General features: G+C 48.4%; 1 protein-coding gene across 4 annotated transcripts in view; it reads left to right on the forward strand.

The window, feature by feature from the left end:
* Window positions 1–20,780, forward strand: part of LOC126095306 (transducin-like enhancer protein 4) — a 468,367-nt gene that overhangs the window by 107,747 nt on the left and 339,840 nt on the right. For 3 of the 4 annotated variants that reach the window (XM_049910100.1, XM_049910101.1, XM_049910102.1), the window contains exons 3-4: window positions 7,457–7,520; window positions 14,350–14,394. The exons of the other annotated variant lie outside the window; for it this stretch is intronic. In XM_049910100.1, coding sequence (XP_049766057.1) covers window positions 7,457–7,520; window positions 14,350–14,394 — 109 coding nt within the window. The remainder of the gene's footprint in view (window positions 1–7,456; window positions 7,521–14,349; window positions 14,395–20,780) is intronic. 4 annotated transcript variants of the gene reach the window in all.

Here is a 20,780-nt window from a genome sequence, read left to right on the forward strand (position 1 = left end):
ACCATTTTCTCGTTCATGAACCTAACTGATTGCATTTTGCTTTTGACATTGTGTGCCCGTTGATGTATGAACAGTGTTGTCATTTTTCTGTTGCAGCTAAGTGAAACCAAATTACTAGTTTTCTTCTGTTTGTTGACCACAATTGAATTACTGTGTGTTTGCACTTGATGCTGAACAGTCATACGACGACAGGTAGACGTTGTTGCTGTGTACCGTGACCAAGCGAAGTGTGTTTCGTGTCCGGGAGGTAACTAGACGAAACCACTCTGAGTTAGTGAAGACAAACGTTTAAAAGTGGAGAGACGGCATCGGCTTAGCGTCACGTGCAGTTGTTGGCGTATTGCGCACCCGTCATTCCAGTCACACACTTCACTTGGTCGAACTTCAGGTTATCTTTACAGACACATCTCATTCACAGTCTGCAGACGTCGTGTCATCTTCACTACCTATCCCACATTCTTAGTTTCGGGTCGTATTAAATTTAGTAATTGTGTCACGAGTAGTAACTCAGACTGAAATAAGAGTGTGCCTATTTGTTTGAGTGAAATACTCTTATCGTAACTCCTTATTACCATCACGCGTGAACTATTTTAAATACAAAATGAAATTTTCTCTCTGCAGTGGAGTGTCCGCTAAATTCCCGGCTGGTAAAAGCTGTGTGCCGGACCGATACATTTGCCTTTCGCGGGCTAGTGCTCTACCAACGTTTTTTTTTTGTGTTTGGTCGTTGCGGACGTCACGTAACATCCGTTCAAGTTCGTTGTTGATCCTTTCACTCAGTTTTTTATTGCAGAGGCCAACCAGCTCTGTGACCGAACACGCTGACCTACCGTGCCGGCTTCTCCGACTGAGCTACCAAAGCACGACTCACGACCCGTCATCAAAGCTCTACTTCCTCCAGTTTATCTAAAATACACTTTGATATGTTTCTATTTGTCATAGAAAGAAGTGAGAAGATGACACGACGTAAGTATGTCTTGCTTCGTTTTGTGGCAATATTTTTATCATCAGACCCTACATGCAATACGGCTGTGACAAGAAACGGAAAAGAGGTATTGTTGCCCGAAATAACAGGTACAGGCCGGGACACAATATGCAGATAATTCGTGGTTAAACATGAGTTCATTCACTGATAAACACAAAAGTTGTTTCCGTAAAATATGGATCTCGAGCACAAAACGAAGCAGGCAGGACACTGGCGTGGAAGATGTGGCGGTCGCATTAATGAATGACTTCTTTCTTACAGCATTCAGAAATCTCGGCAGCTGTGCGCTCGCACTCCAGTGAGCAGTGTACGTCAGGTTAGGGTGAAGAAACGCTGGGGAAGACTGGACATTGAGTGTTGTCGTGTGGGGCAAGGAGAATGGAAGTTTCCTTGCAGTAAGACATAATCTGCTGTGAAAGCCAAAGAACTGTTGTCTGCATTATCACATATTTTGGCTCGTATCAGAGGACTGTCTTGAATAAACGTAAACATGGTGTATAGTAGGCTGTAGTGCGATGTTTGTTTAATCGTGCGATTAGCTAATTTCGACTAAGGGTCATGGTCAAGCACATTTGCAGCGTGTGTATTTCATGTGTCTTTCAAATCACTCCAATTATAATTAAAAAGTAGCCATATTTACTGGAACCGCGGGACCGCTACGGTCGCAGGTTCGAATCCTGCCTCGGGCGTGGATGTGTGTGATGTCCTTAGGTTAGTTAGGTTTAAGTAGTTTTAAGTTCTAGGGGACTAATGACCTCAGAAGTTAAGTCCCATAGTGCTCAGAGCCACAGCCATATTCCGTCATTTTACGAAAGGATCCACACTACAGTGATACCTTTTAAGATAGTATTTTGACTTTGCTCAGCGTACAACTACTTCGCAAAGTGACGGAATATGGCTACTTTTTACTTATAATTAGAGAGATTTGAAAAAGACGTCAAATACAGATGTTAAAAATTTGGTTGACAATGACGCTTAGTCGAAATTAGCTAGTCTGGCAATTAAATGAACGTCACATTACAGCCTACAACCGACCAAGTTTACGTTTATTAAGCACCTGGAGGCCGTGGTCCCCACAGATGCTAAATTTGAAAGACTCGCGCTGAGATGGCGCAGTCGCCTCAGCGGCCGCTAGTGCTGTCAGGAGCCGAAACAGTGTTTCCACAGTCCAAATCGTAACACTTTCGCCGTCCGACGGTTATTTTCTTTTGAACGTTGTTGCAATTTCGACCCTTTAGCCATTTTCGAGTGATTAATCGTCTTGTGGTAATCAGACGCATTGCGTGTCGTAACACACATCGAGAGGATCATAAGCAACACGTTACCACAGAGCGATATCGCCGACGCCACTTGAAATGATGAACCAATCGGGCATTAGCTTCAGATTCGAGCCCCGGCATAGCTGTTGACAAATTTCGTCGCAGACACCATATTTTTCACAAAGCGATCGTAATATAGTCAATGTTGAGGTGGGCTGGTGGTGTTTCGGAGGTAACGCTGGTTCGACCTGTAAATGGCTTCGGCTGGTGTTAGCCGTACGGCCAGATGTTGCCTGTGATGATCTCGACAAGCGCTACAGCACGCAGTGTAATTAATTACAATTGCATTATAACGATTTACTCGAAACGTGGCTGTAGAACCGGAATTGGAAATAGTGCCCAAAAGGAAATGTTTTCGTGTAGCCACTTCGACACGGTAGGCCTCTGATAATGCAGATGGCCAGGTTGTAAGCCGCGAACGTGTCGGCAGCCTCGGCACGGGCTGCCGGCCGCTGCTCGCTGGAGTGCGAGGGCTCCCCACCTGGAGGGTCCGCCTTCAAAGCCCCGCACAGCTCGCTGCGCCCCTGCCGCCTCTGTGGCGCTCCCTGCCTCTCCTTCTGCCGCCTCTGTGGCGCTCCCTGCCTCTCCTTCTGCCGCCTCTGTGGCGCTCCCTGCCTCTCCTTCTGCCGCCTCTGTGGCGCTCCCTGCCTCTCCTTCTGCCGCCTCTGTGGCGCTCCCTGCCTCTCCTTCTGCCGCCTCTGTGGCGCTCCCCACCTCTCCTTCTGCCGCCTCCGTGGCGCTCCCTGCCTCTCCTTCTGCCGCCTCCGTGGCGCTCCCTGCCTCTCCTTCTGCCGCCTCCGTGGCGCTCCCTGCCTTTCCTTCTGCCGCCTCTGTGGCGCTCCCTGCCTCTCCTTCTGCCGCCTCTGTGGCGCTCCCTGCCTCTCCTTCTGCCGCCTCTGTGGCGCTCCCTGCCTCTCCTTCTGCCGCCTCTGTGGCGCTCCCCGCCTCTCCTTCTGCCACCTCTGTGGCGCTCCCCGCCTCTCCTTCTGCCGCCTCTGTGGCGCTCCCCGCCTCTCCTTCTGCCGCCTCTGTGGCGCTCCCCGCCTCTCCTTCTGCCGCCTCTGTGGCGCTCCCCGCCTCTCCTTCTGCCGCCTCTGTGGCGCTCCCTGCCTCTCCTTCTGCCGCCTCTGTGGCGGTCCCCGCCTCTCCTTCTGTCGCCTCTGTGGCGCTCCCCGCCTCTCCTTCTGCCGCCTCTGTGGCGCTCCCCGCCTTTCCTTCTGCCGCCTCTGTGGCGCTCCCCGCCTTTCCTTCTGCCGCCTCTGTGGCGCTCCCTGCCTCTCCTTCTGCCACCTCCGTGGCGCTCCCTGCCTCTCCTTCTGCCGCCTCTGTGGCGCTCCCTGCCTCTCCTTCTGCCGCCTCTGTGGCGCTCCCCGCCTCTCCTTCTGCCCCCTCTGTGGCGCTCCTTGCCTCTCCTTCTGCCGCCTCTGTGCCGCCAGCCAAGACGAAACTCGTCAAGCGTGACCCCCCCCCCACACATACACACATACACCTCTCTCAACTTCAGATGTTTCTCTGTCCCACCTTTCTTACAAGGCACCCCCCCCCCCCCAATCGCACCCCCCTCAGATGTAATGGTAAGATGGACTGAGGGATAGCCCGTCAAAAACTGAACACAGATCAAGCATGAAAACAGGAAGGAAAAAGCAAAATAGAACCAGTGAACGGTCCAAGAACAGAAGTATGATAAAGAGCAGCGTGAAACAGCAACGGTCATGAATAGGTGGTCACGGTGTTGGACTGCCAAGCAGTCGAATCGGTGTTCAAAACTCACTCGCACAATTGATTTTTTTTTTTTCACACAATTATGTACTGTCAGTCTGGTCACTGAAATGTTTCTCTTTCTCTAGTCTTTGCAGTTGTCATTCTATACATTGGTTATAGAATATGAATCACGTGGTAGGAACACGTTACCGTCGCAAGTAAATGTGACGAATAGAGCAGGCGAGGTACCACACAGACGTCTCGCAGGGATGAAAACAACAGAGAGGAGTGAACTACGTTAGAACAAAGGAATTCGACAGTTGAGACTTCCAAAGCACAAAGCAACTTCTTAAAAACATGTGTTTTGACAGAGCACAGAGAAACTGTGTCATTGAGGAACGATTGCGTTCATTTGTTGCAGTTTACGTGACAACCTATTATGTCTACGCGTGTCAGCAGTCAATACGGATGGACAGTGGAACAATGGCGTAACGTCATTTGGTCGGACGAATCGTGCTTTCAACTGCACCGTGCTGGTCGGAAGCACAGTGTGTGGCTTAGACGACGCGAATCGATGGATCCCGGCTGGCAGTAAGGTGTGGTCCGAGACGGTGGTGCGGTATGTCGAGCGTTTCGGGGACCGTGTCCACCCACTTTTGTGCTTCCTGCACGCTGACTGTCGCGCCACGTCGCCCGGGACTGGGTCCACCGGCGTGCAGCGCAGGTCCAAAGACTGAGACGGCCGCTCTGGAACCGCAGCGAGCGTATCTGGGGTGTCGTGGAACGCAGGCTCCGTGCCGTGGGCCCGACACCGACCACCTGGTCACAATTGGCTGCCGCTCTGCAAACGATTTGGCGTCGGTTGCTTCCAGAGGAGTACCAGGGACTCGTAGACTCGCTTCCGCGGCGTCTCACCGCATTCCGTAGAAACCGGAGGAGGCCCTACGCGATATTACTTGCCTATTCTGTGACATTTGCTAAGTCAGTGCAGCTAGACTCTAATTTAAAAAATTACAATAATAATTCAGTTGTCGTGAATTTATCTCAGACTGACATCTTGACAAGCTTCCATAACATTTTAGTATTATGTAAATAAACATCTGAAACAAAATTCATCGCGCCTATTGTTTAGATACCTGTTGCACCAAGATAAATATCTTCGTAGTGCATTATATAAGAGTAAAAGCGCGTAACTTTTTCATCGTAAATAGCTTTTGCTTGGTTATGGTATTTTTAACCTAGGCGAATAGTGAGCAAGGACTTCGTAGATAGTACTGTAGTACTTGTCTGCACCAGAGTAGCACATCTGTACGAGATACATTCCGTGAAATAACACTCTTGTGAGTCTGACAAGAATTACTTAACGGAAATGCGTAGAGTGTCGTTCGAAAGGTGCCTGGCACGGAAGACTACTCCACACTCGTCGGGAACCAGAGCCGCCTGGGCAGGCAATATGTGGCTCTCGATGTACAGTGTCGCAATCTTCCGGGTGACACGTCATTCAAACAACAGCACGAGAATCTCTAAATTCGATGTATTTTTATTCCGTAACGTGTTAGACCTAAGAAAGCAATTAAGTCGCTGATTTTTATTTCGTGCAGATGTGTTATTCTGGGCCAAGAAAAAAGCCGTAGGTCCACTTACAAAAGTGTGTGCTTGTTCCTCAGTGATTAACGAAGTTACAAACACGAGTTGCTCTTCATTCGTAAGCTGTTGGTGATTACTTGTCTCAGTGAAGAGACATAACAAATTTCTCTAACCTGTCAAGAAGTTATTTGAGATGAAAGTTAGGCATCTCATCTAGGATATACATGCTAAATCGATGTGATGAGTTTAGTTCGAGAGGAGTTACATACGTGTCATTTATGAACCGCCTCTGCGATCTACTCAGTGTTACTGGCTTCCAGATCCTCGATACGGAAAGCCTTTCAACTAGGTTGACAACGACATATCGTTCGCAGGACAGTCCGTTTTCAGCAATGTACAGGCTTAGCAAACTTTGCTTCTGAAACAGAGAAATAATAATTTTTTTGTAGTCATTGGTTGTAAAACTGGTTCGACGCCTTACTCCATTTCTTTTTATATACCATCATCGTAACTCCCACACGAATTGTACACAGTCATCGGTGCTATTTTCTTCCCCACGCCCCTGGTGTTATCCACGTTCGAACGTACGACGCAGATGACGTTCTGGAAGCGTGATCCCATCTCTGATTAGTTGTGTGCGGCTGCCATCCCTAATCTCTCCCCAGTGTTAGCACAATACTGAGAAACTGCCGTCAGAATAGACATAACACGCCACTTTCACGGAGTTTTCTTGCGTGTATTTTGAACTATACAAGGCAAATTGGCGGCACATTCAGAGGAGCACTGTAACATCCCTTTCCTTGTTCCTCGACTACTTCCGTCCCCGATGCGCAGCGAGCCGGCATTCGCTGTGTGGGCGGTGGGTGCTCCTGGAGAACTGAAAGACTACAACTGGGCATTATTGGAAACTTCCGCCTACTTCACCCACTTACGGCGGCAGACCGGTGTCCTCCAACCGGATTCTGTGTGGATTCGGTGCGGCTCAGTTTGGAAGATTGAAACGGAAAAACGAGAAAATAATGCGAAATTTAACGAGTGTACGGTCGCATGGGTTTTGCACAGCTTCACTCATTGGAAGTTAACAGTAACCTTTTGCAACGCAGAATGGCGATCGGGCACGAACAAGTACATATCAGATGCTTGTGTGCTCTGAGAATCGTCAGGTGCTTTTCCTCTAGCGTTTCGGGAGATATATTCAATTTCATTGTTATGATGCGTATGTAGTGTAAACCCAAACAAATACTTCATCGGGCATTTCACGTGTATTTCATTCGCTACAGGCAAACAGCTTTGGTTGTCATAAACAAACAAAATTTTGTTTCAAATCTAATTTTGTGTGCATGTACTGGATTAAGTGGCGATAAACTGTTCTGCTGTGAAATTCAGTTCGAGATGTATTTATTGACAGTGAGAGCAAAACACGAACAACAGTCAGTATTTCAAGCAGCCACTGAGAAAGACCTGTGCTGTCACCTTGCGTCTACATTCGTGCGGTATTCTTGTCCAGTCGCTACTGCATGTACAGATTGTTCTTCGTGTTTCGCAGCCTCCGTAAAAAAATATTATTGGACTCAGCATCGCACAGGATTTGTCCTCTATCGGCCTATTGAACGTACAGGCAAAATTTCGCTTGTAACGTAGTTGAATGTGCAGTGGCAACCGAGAGGACACACGCCACGAGCAGTCTTTGTCCGTCATGACGCTCCAGAAGAAAGGGACGGGACGATACAAGGGAGGCTGGAAGCTGGCCGCTCTGCCGCCGTATGTGAGGCCTATTTTGCTCTGCCGATTTCTCCACAGCGACGACTGGCCAGCAGCACAGAGATTGGATGTAATGTTAAACGTTGTGTTTCATGACCTGCAGCCTTAAGCTGGAGTGCGAGAAGCTGGCGAGCGAGAAGATCGAGATCCAGCGCCACTACGTCATGGTGAGTCCTCTGCTTCTGTGTGTGTGTGTGTTGTGGCGCGGGGGCGGCGGCGGCGGCGGGGGCGGCGCCCGCCTTCCTGGGGCGCCTGCAGCGCACTAACAGCCAGCAGCAAGTACACGCGCAACGCATATCAGTCATCTAGTTCCTCTCTTCTGCCAACCTCTTCATCTTAGAGTAGCACTTGCAACCTACGTCCTCAGTTATTTTCTGAATGTAGTCAAATGTCTGTGTTCTTTTACAGGTCCCTGTAGTACCAAGGAAGTCATTCCCTGACGTCTTAACAGATGTCCTATCGTCCTGTCCCTTCTCCTTGTCAGTGTTCTCCACATACACCTTTCCTCTCCCATTCTGCGCAGAACCTCCTCAATCCTTACCTTATCAGCCCACCTAATTTTCAACATTCGACTATAGCACCACATTTCAAACGCTCCGATTATCTTCTGTTGCGGTTTTCCCACAATCCGTGTCTCGCTACCATATAATTCTGTGGTCCAAACGTACATTCTCAGAAATTACTTCCTCAAATTAAGGCCTATGTTCGATACTAATAGACTTCTCTTGGCCAGGAATACCCTTTTTGTCAATGCTAGTCTGCTTTTGATGTCCTTGCCCCGTCGTCATTGGTGATTTTGCTCTTATGTAGTAGAATTCTTTAACTTCATCTACTTAGTTCTCACCAACCCTGACATTACGTTTCTCGCTGTTCTCATTTCTGTTATTTATCATTACTTCCGTCTATCTTAGATTTACTCTCAATCCTTATTCTGTACTCATTAGACTGTTCATTCCATTCATCAGATCATGTAATTCTTCTCTTTCGCTCAGGATAGCCATGTCATCAGTAAATCGTATCATTTTTATCCTTTCACCCTGAATTTTAATCTCGCTCCTGAACCTTTGTTTCATTGCCATCGTTCTCTCTTCGATGTACAGATTGAACAGGCTACCTCCCTGCCTTACACCCTTTTTCATCCGAGCACTTCGGTCTTGGTCGTCCACTCTTATTTGTCTCTAATGGCTCTTGTACATACTCTATATAACCCTTCTCTCCCTAAAGCTTACCGCTATTTTTTTCAGAATTTTGAACATCTTGGACCATTTTACACTGTCATGAGTTACGGCATCCATTTCGGCCAAAGACGGAGGTGAACGTGTAGTTATCAGAAGCTTAAACGTTTCAAGTAATGTCCCTTACGCAGTTTGTGGCGCCATTATAGAATCCTGCGTCATATATTCTTCAGACCCATCTGTCTAGGGGCTGATCACCACCAGCACGTTGACTCGACATTCCTGCCTCTTGCCATCGTCCCTCCTACTGTTTCGTGTTGTCCATCTTCCACCAACACTGTCACCTGCATAATCGTAATCTTAATATCCAGTTTTGCTTTAGGCATCCTTGCCTGTTCCAATTTCAGGTACCCTGCAGCTGATGTGGAAATCTGTTTCTTTTACCTTGAGGTGTACTTTCGTATGTTAATGATGGTGTTCGTTCATCTGGCATTCTTTGCTCGTCTGTTTTCGGATGTGTGCTTTTGACGCCCAGTTCATCCCTGTTTCCACTATTCATTGACCTGTGAGTTTGTAACCAGCCTAGTGACCTTAGGACTGCCACCTCTGCTGTTTCAGTTCTCCGTTGACTGGGGATTGCTATCAGATTATAAAATTGTAGTCCTGTCTCTTCACCAACTTTCCGAGGAATGTGCGATTTATATACTACCTACCAACTGATGAAATTTTTGCAATTTTTGTTCCCGGTCATTGGATGTAATACGAAATCTCACATACCACATATTTAAGTGAATTCATTTGTCCAAGTGGTCTACCGTAAATTGTTACTTTTGCTCTGAAATGCTGCTTACCGTGAAGTGCCACTATCTTAGTTTTCTTATATATTGTCATATTATAATCATTTACTACTTCGTATAATGACCATACTGCCCTCTATAATTTATCTTCAGAGTCTGCTAATATTATTTGATCATCTGCAAATAGGAGTGTATTTATAAGTTCATTGCTAAGCTTATAACGGCGCACTACTTCATTCTGCCGTGCCTCTACGCCGTCGTCTGTGTATATTAATGTGGGTGATCGAGGACGCACTTGGCTGACTCCTTGAGAGATGGTTTCGCGTAAACGCACTTGCATGTTTTGCTTCCATTTTGTTGTCATTATTCATACTTTGAATTGTTTGATATGAAGCATATTTAATAATAATTCCGCAATGGAGCTAGTCTTCCCTCGGGGTGCGTTAACACAGCCTTTAGTTCTTCCTTTGATAGATCAACAACCTTGTCAGTCACAGCATTTCTCACATTTTCCTAATCGCCTGTCCATAAACTTTGGATATGGAAGTAACTGGTCACTTACTTTCTAAAATAGGCTTAACTTGAGCCATCTTTGTTTCATCTTTATTATTTAAGCATCTCATGGGCCTTAGTTTGTTGTCGGTGTAGATCGTGCTCCATTTCAGAAAATTTTTCCCAGCTTCCTTGTTCTATTTTTCTTGTCTCTTCCGTTTGCGTAGCCAGCTTGTTGCTTTACACAAAGTCCAGAACATTCCCTTCTCGGTGTAAACCCTCATATTTTACCTTGCGGGCGACCACGTATCGGCCCAGGACTAAACAAGTATTACCTTAGTTTTAAAATGGTACACCAGCCACAAGTCGCATAAAACTTGTAGTTGTATGCGACTTGTAGCTCGTGTACATTTTCAATTTCTAACGGTCGCTGTTCCCCCTCGCTAAAGACTACCTTCCCCCGCGTGCCGTGTCAGCAGCGAAAGCTGTATGCAGAAGGAGAAATGCAGTCGGTGGCCCACTTGGTGCGTTTCGTGTTTGCGGCCGGCAGCATACATATTGACGAGACAACATGGCGCGTGGGCTGCCCCAGGCCGTGGACCACAGCCGCCCCCGCCGCCGCCGCTGCCGCCGCGGTTTTCAGAGCCCTGTTTTCTTGTCGCCGAGCTGTTGACGCGCGTGTACCGCAGCTGCATGCCTCGCTTGTTTGTCTTTTCTCCCGTGTACCCGCCCGCTCTAACACACAAAGAAAACACCAGCATGGCCAGTTTCCTTTTTTTTGTTTCTCATGCCTGCCCTGGTGGCTGCGTTGCTTTACTTTCAGTGTGAAATTGGAGTGTGACAAATTAGCCGCGGAGAAAACAGAAATGCAAAGGCATTACGTGATGGTGAGTGGAGGACGTAAACTAACCACGCCGGAGGGGTATGTGATGCATGCCGGGAACCGCTTGGTGCTGGGGGCTTGGCGCCTGCTTTTGTTTTAACACTTTGTGCTGCTCCGCGGGGCTGTTGTGAGTAGAACTTGCTCTTCCACGGCGGCAGCTCTTGTCGCTTCTTCTCGGGGACTCGGGTCTTGGGTTACCGATCCGTAGATGGTCATCTCCAGTGCTGTACAAGTCCTGTCTCTTTTTTTTTCTCTCTCTCTCCACACTGTTCTTTCATTACGCTTTCGTTTTGCAAATACTACTGACTCGCGCCTGTTGGTCGTGTAACCCTGCAAAGTGCTGGTAGCGGATGGGGCACCTCGCTCACAATCGAGACCACTAACTGGACATGTCGGAAACGCGTCACGAGTGTAAAGGACCGTTTAGCACGGATGTGGAATTGTAAGAGTGATCCCATGTGCGAAAAGAGGCCTCAGGTCCAGTGAAAGTCGAGCGAAAGCCTATGCTTCCACTAAGCGTAACACTACCATCAGCTTCCCTTCTTTTCGTTTTATCGTTCATGCGTAAAAACGTAAAGGCAGCGACAACTCCAGTGCTGGTTTGAACGCCACACGAATCACTGGAAGAGGTGGAAGAAATAAGTGATAAAAAACGTAGAAACGTCCTGTAGATCAAGCTGGCACATATGTGGCATAACAGCAAACCAGTGCTTAACAGTATTGGTTAAAAACACTGTTGGTTGCAATTTTATTTTTTTTTATTTTTCAGCGACGCGTTTCGCCTTATTTAGACATCTTCAGCTTATCTTTTCTAGATAGATACGAGAGGCACCGAGATCTGCATAACGCGTTCCCGTTCACAGGAACGAGTAAAAAATGTAATAGGCATGGAGGCTTAGAATGGTCTAAGAAATTTTCTGACGTGTTAACCACGCACACGACGTAACCATCGAATTGGGTCCCAGTGGTTCGCTCAGTCTTACAACGCGCATTACAGAACTTCCCCGAATTCTCAGATATGCTGTTCGGTTAACTCGTATCAATTCAGTGTCCATATATTTTAGAATCCCTTCGACGCCCTGAAGAACATGAAAATGTGGCTTGAAATGCGACTCGCTTGCTTGTTGTTTTAGTAGTTCACGATGGCGACTCTCATATTTGGAGAAATGTATTCCCGCCTTTAGCTGCTGTTAAAATACTTTCTTTACACAACCAATTCCAGTCTAAATCTCGAATTGTACACGGTGTATCGTAAATTACGCCGTGAATCTATAATAGTATGTAATTCGTGGCTTCATCACCTGCCAATAATTTTATATTTCACCTAACATGATGCTGTGAATACTTCTGTGAACCTGATGATGGTTAGACGACCGAAACTGGTGGTGTGAAGGATTTTACCAGCAGCTCAGTGGGTTAATCGTATGTTTAGAAATCGATTAGCGGACACTGCGGTTTAGATTAAGGACAGACGATTCGGATAGCGGGATCAATCGGACGTGACACACACAGTCGGGTCTCCTCCTTCCTCGGGTTGCCCCCACTTCACGAGTAACAGTTCGTAGACTACTGGGACTCGTCACTAGATTTGACCCCTGAGTCTCCTTTCCTGGAATAAAGAAATAAACAAAAGCAGCGAGCTGTCAGCTTCTGCTCTGTGCGCAGCAGACCGTGAAGTAGCACTCGATACGTCCATGTTGGGTAACGGAGTGAGGGGTGCGGGGAGGGGGGGAGAAGTGGGGGACGAAGGCGATGCCACCGCAGCCCAACCCTCTAATTACACCACCGCCGACCTCGAGAAATTAATCGGGAAACTAACTACCTGGTAATTACTCGGCAAACGCTATTAAGCCTTTATTAAAATTAACCGATCATTTTTTCGTGCCACCCGGCGGTACGAGGCCCTCCGCCTGCTTCGTCCAGGTCGCTCCGAATTACTCCACACCAGCAGCAGAATTCGTGGTTTTTATCTTCACTGTTTCACCCTAATCGTGTTTCTTCTACTCGGACACCGCAAATTTCATCTCACCATTCCTCGCTGAATCGCTAGCCAATCTTTGTTTCCTGCTCTCACACGAGGCAGCACTTGGCCTACAGATAAATTCCTTGTGCAGCAGCTTTTTTCCTTTTCTTATTCCTTCAGCTTGTACCTGTGTGTGTGTGTGTGTGTGTGTGTGTGTGTGTGTGTGTCGCCTCAGCAATGCATCTGTCTCCCTCTGTTGTTTATTTTATTCCTCGACGGCTGTGAGCAGCACTGAAAACAAAAAGGATACGTGTTGGCTTGGGAGCCAAAAGAAACGCGCGTTAATATTCCGGCCGTCCTTCGCGCCATGCAAAAGCTCACAAACACCCCTGCGGCTTTCCCGCGCGCGCTTCAATTTGTAGCGTGTCTCCCGCCGGTCGGAGGCTAATTGTCGTGCTTTATGGCTGCCGTGTTGGGCGAGAGTCAGCTGCTTTGCATGACGCTACAGCTGGCGCAGCGCAGTTGCGCTGAAACCCGCTTGCGGTGCCTCGTAGCTCTGCATGAGAAGTAGAATAGCTGCAACCGCTTCTATAGCTGTGCCTGTCGCTCTCGACACTCTGTCTGTATGCTCTGCATGGCGACATTGCTTTGCGGTTTCGGATATGGGCGTACATTTTCGCATGGTTTCTGCAGGGTCTGGTATTATTTAAATTAGTTTTTGTTAATGCGTATCTGCTTAGATAGTTGGCTGTTGTTTGACATCACATGTGGGCTGTAGAACTGTTTGTTCTTAAGAGATAGACCAGTCTCTTGGTACCATCCTGATGAAACGAAAGACAAGCGATATTGAAGAAGCGCACGTTGTTCATCACGGTGGGAAAAAGCCTGTTTAGCCAAAGCATTATAAACCATCACAACTCACTGTGCCACGATATAATTCAACGTGTCGTACGCGTATTTAAATTTTCTACGACTGACTTTGTCGTGTTTGCATTACTCGTTAAATTGTCTCTCCCGCTGCAAGAGATGAGAATGCCGAGGTAACATTCACGAAGTAGAGTGCGTTCAGGTTACCCATTCCGTCACTCGCGCGTCATCGTGCTTGACACCTGCCGCGTGTAGAACCCAAGTAGTGAACAAAGTCAGCCGACAGTCCTCGCTTCAGTCGATGAAAGCGCAATATACACGTACACTGTGGATGGCTCGTCACAACAGGGACACTCGGATGAGACCCAGGACGAGGCAGCGTCTGCATACCAGAAAGCGGATGGCTTCATTCCCGTCCCCCGCGCCATGCCGGCTCGTGTCTTAGTGAGCCGGCCGCGTGGGTGACTCGTGTTGGCCGCAGCGTGCAGGCGGACTCAGGGCTCGTCCGTGGCACCACCACTCCTTGTAACAGGCCGTTCTACAGCACACATGACTGATGACAGGCTCTCGGCCTCCGTGTTTTGTGTGCGAGTGTGAGTGAACACAGTAGTTGTAACTTGCCGGCCGGACTCCACACAACCATCTTCTCTTTTTACACACACACACAGCGCGAGAGGACCGGTTCTGCCGGGTCGGCATGCCGTGTTCGGGTGCCGTTAAACAACACGCATAATATTATAGGGGCCGGCCGGCTGTTGGCTGTGTTATCTTGATGGGCGCCGAGCCGACCACTAATAAACGCTTTGTTGTTCGTTTCAGTACTACGAGATGTCGTACGGGCTGAACGTCGAGATGCACAAGCAGGTGAGTCATTAGTGCTGCCTCTGGCTTTTCCTTTTCCGCGTCGCCTCGAGTGTTCGATAAATATTTATCTGTATGCTAATGCGGTCGCTTCGTGACACGCAGCACTGTGTGATGTTTGCTCCTCCGCAGCGATGGGAACCTGCCGGCGAGAGGGGGCGGGGGGAAGGGGGGGCAGCCGGAGGCATATTTCATGCAAAAAAAAAGGGGGGGGGTAAGAGGGAAAAGCGCCCGTGTAAATAATTCATACTAACCGTTCCCAAGTCGCGGGTGCTGGAGGGGGGTGCGCGCGCGATCGCCGGATAACACGTCGATACCAGTCGCTGCAAAAGGACGAGAACATCGAGCCAGGAGTGCACTTGCACAATCTCCCTGTTTCTTCTCCCTTTCATGTTGCTGGCTTCATTCGAAAGAGCGGGTACACGGAAAGCAACTCGAACAGCGCTTTATTTTCTGCAGCCTTTATCAGGCGATGAGTGCAGTGGTGTACTAAATTCGTTTTCGACGTAATCGCTCTATTTTCTACGTGCCCTTTTAACAATGGTCTAACTTCTCAACAAGTCTCGTGGTCAATCCATAGTTCCGAACGGAATTGTGAAACAACTACGATTTATTCCCGGGCAACCAATTTTCGACAAGCGACCATCATCATCTCCTGGATTAACACGGAAAGTTCAAGGAAGCTTCACTCCTTGACGCCAAATACGCGATTGCTTTTAGTCTCAACCCCCCTCCCTCCCCCTCCCCTCCCCAACCCCCTTCGCAAACCCCTCCCCAACCCCCTCCTCTACTCCCTCTCTCCCTCTCCCCCCCCCCTCTCTCTCACTCTCTCTCTCTCTCTCTCTCTCTCTCTCTCTCTCTATATATATATATATATATATATATATATATATATATATATATATATATATACCTCTCTCCCTGTTACACATTTCCAGCAATTACTATGTAAAAAAAACATACATTATTGTAATAGCATACTGTCTCGTCACAGTGGCATTTACGGTACACTGCCGAGACAGTGTTGATAACATTATAATAGACGGTTGATTTTTGCACTTAGTGACCATATGTGTCACAGACGGACGGCCACCAAGTTACCAACAGCAGACGTACGAAATGATACCGTTCGTCGATAGTCCCAAGTTAGGGAATGCTAAAACTGAAAGTCTATCTAGTGTTTTCAACACATGAAAGATTCATAATATACAGGAAGTTGTTCTTTTATTTATCTGCTATCGTTAATTGGTAAAATGTGCATCCCCTCCCCCACTCTTTTAGTATCAGTTTCATTTCTTTCAATATTTCGTACTACAATCTCATCTGCGTTCTATTTATGGAAACGAGTCGAGTGTGGAAAAGTTCGTCACTTTTTCTGTGTTACCATGACTCATGTCCCAACTATTTGCTAGTATAATTTAACAGTTTAGTTTCTGGGCACATTCCTTTGCGAGGGATGACCCAGACACATTTATTTTAAAAAATTAACATCCACGTTTGAATGTTTATTTACTTTCATTCAAGTTGGTCAAACACTGGAGTGAGCGGTTGCGAGACTGTTTTGCTTTAATTTCAGTTTATTGGCTTTCGGCTCGAGCCCATGCAGCCGTCAGTAGTGGAAAGGCGATACGACAGTGTGTTTCATTAGACTTCCGCTTCAGTGATGACGATACGAATGTAAGAACACAACACTCAGTCCCCGAGAAGAGAAAATCCCTGACCCGGCCGGGAATCGAACCCGGCCCCTTCGGTTAGCAATATTCGGACGTGGGACATCTGCAGAAGACCAGTGGCTACACTCGGGACTTGGAGAGACTAGGAACGAAACATTGCTTCCAAATTACCTGATTAACTCCTTTCTAGACAAAATATGTTGATGAAAATCATAGGGCTTAAGCGGGAAAAAGAAACTGACGACTGTTGTAATGTGTATGTGTGTCTCTGGGGGAGGGGGAGGGGGTGGAGAGAGAGAGAGAGAGAGAGAGAGAGAGAGAGAGAGAGAGAGAGAGAGAGAGAGAGAGAGAGAGAGAGAGAGAGAGAGAGGGAGGGAGGGAGGGGGGGGGAGGTTTCGGGGGAAGGGGGGGGCGAAGGCAGGGTGCAGTAGTGCCACCACCATTCTGCCGCTGTCACGCCGGCGAGATGCTCTCCTCAACAGATGTGGGTGTTGTCTGCAGCTTTGCCCATCCATCCAGTGTGTCCTTTGTTTGGTCACCCCCTTGACCGGGAATACAGAGTAATTGTAACCTCCCGGAGCTCGCTTTCGTATACTGCTTCGGAAGCTTAACCTTACTTCAGCTGTCATGTCCTCTATGGCTAAGGGCCCTTCACCGCCTTGCCTTCCTGCAGAGGTCCGCGTTAATCTTGGGCTTGGTTCGCTTCAAAAATGGTTCAAATGGCTCTGAGCACTATGCGACTTAACATCTGTGGTCATCAGTCCCCTAGAACTAAGAACTACTTAAACCTAACTAACCTAAGGACATCACACACATCCATGCCCGTGGCAGGATTCGAACCTGCGACCGTAGCAGTCGCGCGGTTCCGGACTGAGCGCCTAGAACCGCTAGACCACCGCGGCCGGCCCCGGGTTCGAGTCCCGACCGTAGCACTAATTTTAATCCATTTCTTCTGATTCAATGATTATCGCAGATAAGGAAGAGAGTTAAATGTCTCAGGAAAAAATATAATTATAAGATCTATAAACTCCGGGAAAGTAAACAGCTCCCGACGGCTTTGGACGACTTCCTCTCGCCCCTTTTGTCGCGAGGAGATGCTGTCTGCTGTGCTGCATACGGGGCGCTGTCGTTGCAGTCGCCGTCATTTAAGTGGAGACCTCGCTCTGCTCTGCTCTGCTTACTGAAACTGACCATTGGCAGTGCGCTGTTTTCTGACCCAGTGTCCATTTTGTAACCGATTACATTTCAATGTGTGTTGCTATCTCAGTTATGTGATATTTCAGCAGTTACAGCGCGAGCTGTAGATCGCTGTTTATTCGTTATTTGTCGTAATGTGGTGAAGGAAATTTAATTTTCAACCGTTTGAGCATCGTGTTCAAAGGGGAAGTGATCGTTTTTAGCTATGCCTTTACTCCAGTTGATTAGGGTCTACTACTGACTTCATCCGGTATTCGATCATTTAAGGTTTTGACACGGGCGCTTTTGACCGCAGCGTTTTCCGCCATAAAGCAACAGCGACAACCACAACCACCGACACCACCATTCTACCGCAATTTGTACGGACCGTTATTTCCCCGCATTGTATCAAAGTTTGGAACAGCCGGCGTCGCAGGCACGATGGATAGCCGGCGCCAGGGAGGGAGTAAGGTGAGCAGCGGACTCGGGAACGTTTTCTCTCTGGAGGCGACCGATGGCTAGGCGAGACCTCAGCGGGCGGGCTGTGTTCGAGCGATGCGGATGGCCGGAAAGAATGGGAGAGGCAGGAGGGGAGTGGGAGTGAATTTGGTAGGGAGTGCGCAGCCGATGGAAAACCTTTCGCAGCGTTCCGTAATGTAAACCGTTGTTTGCCGAACACTTGAGCGGCAGATTTGCAGCGCGCCGCGCCGCGTCGCTCTGCGCTGCGCTAGGGCGTTGTTCCTCGCTCGCAGGGGAGCGCGCCCGCGGCGGCAACGGCAGCGGCACTCATATTTCGCCGACGCGCGCACAGATATTGAAGCGCAGATTCGCCGGGCGGCGGCGTCGGTGGTGCGGAAATGATCCGGCCGTGGGTGCTGCGAAAAGTGGGCGTGGCGCGCGGAGTTGGGCGGGTGCTGTCACCACGGTGGAGGGGAGGTAGCAGTGGGAGTCGTGGTGAGAACTAGCGAGGTGTTCCGCAGTAAACTAGGCAGGTGGGAAAATAAGACAGAGTCTGTTTTAGTGGCGTAGACGGGCGGAAGAATGTGTGACGTACTCGTTGCCGAAACGAATACCAGAGATTGGGCTCGTACAGTTACAGTTAGCAGCACCTGCTAAATCGATTTTTAAGGTAGTTTCACAGATATCACCTCAAATTCATCGAGTCTACAAGCAACAGAGAAATTTCTGTCCATCTGAGAAACTGTTGTAAGGTATACAGGGTGCGGCGCTTAAATTCAGACGAATTGCAATTTGAATTTGCCACCATATCGTAGTTCCGCCGAAGGTCGCGAACCGCGTTTTTGATAGCCGTAGGCATTTACTAAACAGTCAGAACCATAAAATGGCCGAGATGTTCCGGGAAAAGTGCGGAGTACAACCGAAAAGCTGCGATTGTCGAAAGTCTTGCCGCTGGGCGTTCACCCACTGAGATAGCTCGATTCTTCGTACACCCGAGATCGACTGTCTACGAAACTGTGGCCAAGTCTGACGCTTCGGACAAGTGTGGGCGAGGTTCCGCTAACCCGGCGAGGGAACTTTATTCGAGGAAACGCGTTTCACTAACTGCGGCAGTCATAGAAAAGGCTCACGCACTGATTTCGGAGGACGCGTGGCAATCGGTGAAGAAACGGGCGTCGGCATTGAATTCTGCGAGCGATGCCAGAGAAGGACCTCATACGAGCCATTTAGTTCAAAGCTGGCTCTCGTATATAACGTTGGCACGTTCTGGTCGGAGGAGCTCTCACCGCCAAAGGGCCCGGATTTGAATCCCTTCGACCACGTTTCGATCGTAGTCGAAAGAGTCACGAATAAGAAGAGCCACCCTAATGTCGCATCTCTAAGCATCGCTGTCGAAGCATCATTCGCGAATATGGACAGCGCTGTTTTAGTGTGTCCGTGCGACCGCTTTAGGACAAGATTGGAGGGGGTCATTGCTGAAGGGGATTACATCGAGTAATTTTACTCTTCAAAGATACCACTACTCTTAGGTAAAAACAATTTCATTTGTATTTTGTTTCAACAAATTTGCTTTCGAAAAGAAGTTTCATCGTCTGGATGTAAGCGCCGCATCCTGCAGATTCGTTTGTGGGATGCGGGATGCGCAGAACGTGAGAAGACTGTATCGAAATGCGGGAAGACAGCCGGAGGATCGAAGATCGGTGCAGCGGCTGGTAGTCGATGCCAAACCGCTGTAAATGTAATATATTGCCTTCAGATAGGCAAAGAGACTCGAGACTAATCGTCTTTCGAATGTTGTAGCGCTTCTTATTTATTTGCTTACTAGGGGAACAAGTGGACAGGGATTTAGTCCTCCACAATAGTGTTCTATAGTTCTCGTGTACCCAGCGATGTTTCAGCTCTTTGTGTCTCCTTCAGTGGACTTTTCTTTCTGAAAAACTGTTACACGGGAACCTCTTGTGTAGGTTATATGAATTTAGGCTGAGAATTACTTACAAATGCACATAGTTTACGTAGTGTGTATGTTACGATTTTATATGTCTTAAAGGTATATGAACTAATGTAAACTCGTACCCAACGATCGCTCCTTTTGTAGATCTAAATACTTGAGAGCAAAAATTGATACAAGCTACAAAAGAGTTTATCATGTAGCAATAATTTATCAGAAAAAACAAAGCCCTTCGAAGATAGCACACCAAATCTGAAAACGTGACTGGATAAAACGAAACTATAAATCGGTGTCTAGCATAAGACGGTATTCCTGTCCAGAGAGACGTGGCGCACAGCTGGGCTCAGATTACACGGGTGTGAGGTGCGGCGCTGTGGCTGTGGCCGGCTGCCGCCCTGTCACGGCCGCTCCGCCCGACGCGGCCTTCTTCCCGATTCCCGCGGCGCCGCCTGTTTACGGTCAGATAGTTCAGGAATGCGCACGCGCGCGCCTCCGCGCGATTATGCGTCGGACGTGCGTGGCGCGATGTGTGTGTGTGTGTGTGTGTGTGTGTGTGTGTGTGTGTGTGTGTGTGTGTGTGTCGGCTTTCTGCGAACAGTCGGGCGCCGAATGTGCTTTGTCCTCCGGCTACCGCGGTCCGTAAATCGCAGAGCGCAGAATTCTGCACCGCCTGGCAGCGGAACACCGCGCTGCCCGCAGAGCGGACCGGGCAGTGCTGTACGCTCCAAAACGCACCGCGCCCCTCGGGCCCATCGACTATTAGCCAACTGTTGGTGTGCTCGTTGCCTTAATTACCATCTTTCACTGCTCACACGCACACACACACACACGAACTTAATCTACCGCCGTGTGTGTCGCCGTCTCTCAGGTGCTTCTCCGGCGTATGTTGTTTGCCCGCGACTAATTGAGAAATATTTTCGTTGTATGGAGAGTACTGACTGTAGGAAACAGAATTTCTGCCAACTTGCTTACCTGCTAAAAATTCAACTTAAATCACGTGTGTTGTGAAGCCGTCGTACGACTTTCTCACGATTGAGTACTGAGACTGTTACCAGTTGTCGAATGGGTCACACGCTCATCTTATATCGATGTAGATAAAGTCCAGTGGAAGACTCTGCAGGAGAGACGCTCAA

The sequence above is a fragment of the Schistocerca cancellata genome, chromosome 8 (assembly GCF_023864275.1).
Source record: "Schistocerca cancellata isolate TAMUIC-IGC-003103 chromosome 8, iqSchCanc2.1, whole genome shotgun sequence".
NCBI classification, from domain to species: Eukaryota; Metazoa; Arthropoda; class Insecta; order Orthoptera; family Acrididae; genus Schistocerca; species Schistocerca cancellata.